We start from the raw sequence: 6,000 nt of genomic DNA on the forward strand, positions 1-6,000 counted from the left end.
CCACCCACTTAGGTAGCCTTTTATATGTGGCTAAGGCCTGCCACTGCAGAGCATGGGGGTGCAGTTTATACTGCCACAATAAACCTTAAGCTAGGCCCAAACCTTCCCTTTTTATACATATAAGTCACCCCCTAAGGTGGGTCCTGGGCAACCCAGAGGGCAGGGTGCAATTTCTATCTAAAAGGCAGGCCATGTACTTTTACATTTTAAATGTCCTGGAGGTGAAAAACTCTTAAATTCATTTTTCACTAGAGCAAGGCCTATATTTCCAATTGGATAACATTGGGATTACTTTATTACATTTTATGAGTAATTTCCAAATGGGAAGATATGATTGATTCAAGTTTGAGGTCTCTGGAATCACAATTTAAAATCCAAACTTATGGTGAACTCGGATTTTAAATTGCAATTCTGAAAATAAATGTTTTAGAAAGTTGGCATTTTCTAACTTTAAAAAGCACACAAAGGATGCTAAGGGTCTAGATAAAGCTCAAGAGAGCTATACACTCCCAGGTAATGTATGGAGAGCTAATCAATGTGTTCAGAGGAGCATAGACACAGAAAAGGAAGTAAGAATACCCATCAGCCCACCCATTGGCGGAATCTCGTCATCTGGGTTTTTGTGTAAGAACTGGTATCCACTAGATCCTTCACTGAATCGTATTGTGAGGAGTACTAGTATAGGATCCACCAGTGAGAGAAAGCCAACAAGATCAAATGGTGGTGCTGATGGTGAAAAGGAAAAGTTGCAGTGCACAGAGAATTGTGAGAAATTCAGAATCAAAAAGTGATTAAAATTGCCTGTTATGACGCCAAGGATAAGACTTTATTAGGAGGATCATCATAACGGCAAGATTAAAAGAAGAGTGATGATAGTGTGTCAGCAAATACTACTATCAGTAGATGGAAGTTATATGGTCGACATGTTTCAGCCTCACAAGGCTTTCTTCAGGACCTGTAAATATTACACTACTGCAACAGTGAAAAAATATATAAGTGAACCATGTAAATAAAGACCTACCGTTAGTGAAGTACTATATGGTAGTCTAAGATCATGGTTAAATGAGTTCTCTTCTGAAACACAGAAAGCCAACATCCACAAACAGATATCATCATTTCCAAGAAGAACGATATTTCAATTATACATGTAGAGGAATATAAATGTACAGTGTTTATTTTGCATTTTGTCAAAAAAACTCACCCACAAAGTTGTGTGGAACAAGCCTCACCTCGCCTGGCACTCGCTCAGGTTTTTGAGGCCCCGCTCTAAAGAAATAGGGAAGGAGAAAAAACAGACAGTTTTGCGTTTGTCATACTCCCTCGCTTCTTAGAAAATACTCTGATGTGGGGTGAACATAAAAGGAGAGGAACACTCCAGCAAGCCTAAATAATTCAATGATCTGAATGACCCTGAGGTTGTACTATAAACCATATCACTAGATCCATTAATATAAGAAAAGGGCTTTTAAGAAAAACCCAGAGCAACACAGTGCTCCCGTGTTAGCATTATACCTAGACTAAAGAGGGTGAGATTTGAGAGCAAAACTCTCACGACCCAAGAAAAGCACAACTGTTCAGCCAAAAAGCCATTCAGTATGACTTCAGGAGAGGAGGGTTTCTTAGCAGAGATTGCATTGTTCCATCACCGGGCCACCAACCTGTCCGTCGTTGCCTCTAGCTACTCACTGAGCCGAGGGGAAGGTAATGGACAAGGTGACCCGGATGGCTTTAAACGATATATGCGGACCGGAGAGGAGACTGTAAACAAACTCCTCCTCCGTCCGCTGATTGGTTGTTGTAAAAGAGCCGGAAAACAACAACAACCAATCAGCGGACGGAGGAGGAGTTTGTTTACAGTCTCCTCTCCGGTCCGCATATATCGTTTAAAGCCATCCGGGTCACCTTGTCCATTACCTTCCCCTCGGCTCACTGAGTAGCTAGAGGCAACGACGGACAGGTTGGTGGCCCGGTGATGCAAAGATGCAATCTCTGCTAAGAAGCCCTCCTCTCCTGAAGTCATACTGAATGGCTTTTTGGCTTAACAGTTGTGGTTTTCTTGGGTCGTGAGAGTTTTGCTCTCACATCTCACCCTCTTTAGTCTAGGTATAATGCTAACACGGGAGCACTGTGTTGCTCCGGGTTTTTCTTAAAAGCCCTTTTCTTATATTAATGGATCTAGTCATATGGTTTATAGTACAACCTCAGGGTCTTTCAGATCATTGAATTATTTAGGCTTGCTGGAGTCTTCCTCTCCTTTTATGTTCACCCCACATCAGAGTATTTTCTAAGAAGCGAGGGAGTATGACATACGCAAAACTGTCTGTGTTTTTTCTCCTTCCCTATTTCTTTAGAGCGGGGCCTCAAAAACCTGAGCGAGTGCCAGGCGAGGTGAGGCTTGTTCCACACAACTTTGTGGGTGAGTTTTTTTTTACAAAATGCAAAATAAACACTGTACATTTATATTCCTCTACATGTATAATTGAAATATTGTTCTTCTTGGAAATGATGATATCTGTTTGTGGATGTTTGCTTTCTGTGTTTCAGAAGAGAACTCCTTTAACCATGATCTTAGACTACCATATAGTACTTCACTAACGGTAGGTCTTTATCTACATGGTTCACTTATATATTTTTTCACTGTTGCAGTAGTGTAATATTTACAGGTCCTGAAGAAAGCCTTGTGAGGCTGAAACATGTCGACCATATAACTTCCATCTACTGATAGTAGTATTTGCTGACACACTATCATCACTCTGCTTTTAATCTTGCCGTTATGATGATCCTCCTAATAAAGTCTTATCCTTGGCGTCATAACAGGCAATTTTAATCACTTTTTGATTCTAAATTTCTCACAATTCTCTGTGCACTGCAACTTTTCCTTTTCACCATCAGCACCACCATTTGATCTTGTTGGCTTTCTCTCACTGGTGGATCCTATACTAGTACTCCTCACAATACGATTCAGTGAAGGATCTAGTGGATACCAGTTCTTACACAAAAACCCAGATGACGAGATTCCGCCAATGGGTGGGCTGATGGGTATTCTTACTTCCTTTTCTGTGTCTATGCTCCTCTGAACACATTGATTAGCTCTCCATACATTACCTGGGAGTGTATAGCTCTCTTGAGCTTTATCTAGACCCTTAGCATCCTTTGTGTGTTTTTTACTAGTTAGATTGGGGGATAGGATGCAAGTAGGTCTTTAAACTCTTCCCCTTAGACCCTTCTTCACGGTTAGTTTTTCTTATTGTCTAACTTTAGCCATTTAGTACCTGTTGCCTGTATCTGATCACATGTCGGGGTGGGGAGGGTGGGGCAACTGGGCTTGTGTTTTCCCCCTAAACAGCCACACACATTGGGAGCTTAGGTGTGAATTGATGGGCCATCCTGGTAGGATGGGAGGGAGGAGATTGGCCCAGTCTCACTTATACCTGAATAAGCTGTGCCCTGTCCCCATACAAAGGGCTGCATACACCCCTTTGTGCACTTCAAAGACCCATCTTTGAAGTCTCACCTACTTCAAAGACACCACTAGGTAAAAGTACGGGACCTCAGCCACCACCACTGAAGTACGCTTCTCAGTCTGTGATAACTCTGCCACGAAGAATGACTACTGTGCTGCTGAAGGACTGCCACTCTGCTGAACTGATGCTTTGTTGGATTCTTGCTTTGCTGTGCTGACCTACTGCCCTCCTGCTGTGTGAGAAGGACTGGACCTGCATTCCTTGACCCCAGAGTGACTACAATGGCTAGCTATCAGGCCTCCAGATCTGAAGTCTCATGGACATAAAATATTTACAACTCCGGCACCTGGACTATCTGTGAGTCTACCCAGCCAAGAGGTGCCACCCCAGTCATACGTTCATTACTTACAGGTAAACCTTACTATCCGGAGTTGGCCCCCCTCGCCCCAGTCGGAGCCCCTCCCAGTGAATATTCTATCTGCACTTTTTTTCTTTTTAGTACACTTAATACTCACAGACTGTCAGGACAGGGTGAGGAGGTTGTATTCCAATGTTCACTGAAAAAGAAATGGGACTTGAGTACGTGCTTCCCGTGGTGGGTGGAGCACCCTCATTTAGTGAGGACTGGGATGAGGAGGATCAACTCGGTAGTAATGAATTTGAAAGGATAAGTAATGGTTTAATAACACCGAGTCCAAGTCTTTCTCACCACAGCCGGTGTTTGCCAGCCCAGGAGGTAACTGCTTGAATCTTAAATTGGAGTTCAGTAGAACGGAAATTGATAGCTGTCGACTTCCTTTTCATATTAGTAGGTTGGAAACAGGAAGTCTCCCATCTTGGAGGGATGGGAAGCTTGAACGTGTGGCGTTTTCGACTTTGGATGTTCTGTTGACAGGAGACACGCTCAACAGTAATCACTGTAGCAGGGAAGAGTTGGGTTAATGAAGATTATCTATAAGTAACAATGCCATTATGTTGTATATGGGAAAGAAACATCATGTTTCAAAACTTAATTTACAAAATAGTTACTGTGCGCTGAGTGCATGGTGAGGACTGGCCAGGGAATACTGCTTGCTGAAAAGGCATTTTTAAATTGAGGCCTATGTTGCCTAATATTAAAATAAACATAGTTTCTCAACAGAATATCTTGATTTGTCTGTATGTTAATCACATCGTGTTAATACAATTAAAAATAATAACAGATCAATAACTTTTTAAAACTCGAACGACCCCACTGTTGGCTCGGAAGAAATCCGATATTAGCGTGACGCACGTGAACACACACATGAATACATGAATGCGATATATTAAAAGTCACGAGAACCTCAGAAATAAACTTCTATTCATAATCAGCGATATGGACCATTATAGATTGCAGCACCTTGATAGTTAAAGCAAAAGCAAGGTTTCAGGTACCGTGGTTTACAAATTAATATGCAAAATAAATTAATGTTACTCCTATTTTTGTAGAGGCTACCAGGCGGTATAAATCAAATCAAAACAATGGATTGTGAATATTTTTTAGAGGCTAACAGTCGAAATACACTGAATAATCCAGATGTAAAGTTGCTAGTTGAGGTACAGCAGCTCAAAATACTGGAGGAGCTAACAAGAAGTATGACCCAAGTACTGACGCAACGGTATGCTACCTCAATTCAATACAGACTGTATAACTAGGAGAAAAATAACAGTATAATTACTAGAAAAATGATTAGAGAAGTGGACTTTTAAAAAAACATTTAAGGAAAAATATGCGAAGCACACTATAACTCCATGCAAACGCTAACTCTTTGAAGCGGGTGCGTTGGCTACTAAGCAGAATAAAGAAAACAATGTGATCTTTCTTTCCATAAAAGAGGGACTTGTCCTTCAAAAGGCAAGACAGTGTGCCACCCAAACAATGCAGCATCACTGACCTTGCTGAGCGTCATTCCCTAACATCCAAGACAGGCACGCCAGGCACAACAGCAGCAGCTGACTGTGAGCAGCCATCGCATCAAAGAGGAGGAGTCGAGCTCGAGCATCTACCAATGGAAGCGTAGAAGAGAAAAGCGGCGTGAACGACTGGAAAGGTCATGCAAAACGTCGGCCATTGTAACATAGCAAGTTCGCCTATTTGCCTGTATTGAAACATTACAATTAATTAGTTAAACACTTTTTAAAACAACAAAAATGAATTCTTTTTACCAGTTTAAGAATTCGAAAATGTTTATACTTAATAATAAATCTACAGTTGTATGCAGCTATTTTTGTTTTCATTTTGATAATTGAGAATATTGGATTCATCTGTGTCGTTAGTTCTAAAAGCAACATGTTGGAGGTAAAGTAGTCAGTGTCCCAGTTTGGTATTGTTGTCTCTTTTTCAAATGATATTGCACTCAAAACTAGATCGCACATTTTCGCTCTTGCAGAAGACACACGTGATAGAAGGAAGTCTTCCTTCTTCTGTTTCAATAGCAACAAATGTTGTCTCGTACATATATCGAGGTCAGGATTAATTTGATGGCCATCTTGGAATGGCCAGAAACTCACGAAA

General features: G+C 41.3%; 1 protein-coding gene across 6 annotated transcripts in view; it reads right to left on the reverse strand.

Moving 5' to 3' along the window:
• Positions 1 to 5,476, reverse strand: part of SUMF2 (sulfatase modifying factor 2) — a 292,583-nt gene extending 287,107 nt beyond the window's left edge. For 5 of the 6 annotated variants that reach the window (XM_078679384.1, XM_078679386.1, XM_078679388.1 and 2 more), the window contains exon 1: positions 5,381 to 5,468. In XM_078679384.1, coding sequence (XP_078535510.1) covers positions 5,381 to 5,456 — 76 coding nt within the window. In that variant the 5' untranslated portion in view covers positions 5,457 to 5,468. Of the gene's footprint in view, positions 1 to 5,380 lie in introns of all 6 variants that reach the window. The other variant, XM_078679385.1, reaches the window with a different exon arrangement.
• Positions 5,477 to 6,000: the final 524 nt, after the last annotated feature.

Source organism: Lissotriton helveticus, chromosome 3_1, assembly GCF_964261635.1.
Source record: "Lissotriton helveticus chromosome 3_1, aLisHel1.1, whole genome shotgun sequence".
Taxonomy (NCBI): Eukaryota; Metazoa; Chordata; class Amphibia; order Caudata; family Salamandridae; genus Lissotriton; species Lissotriton helveticus.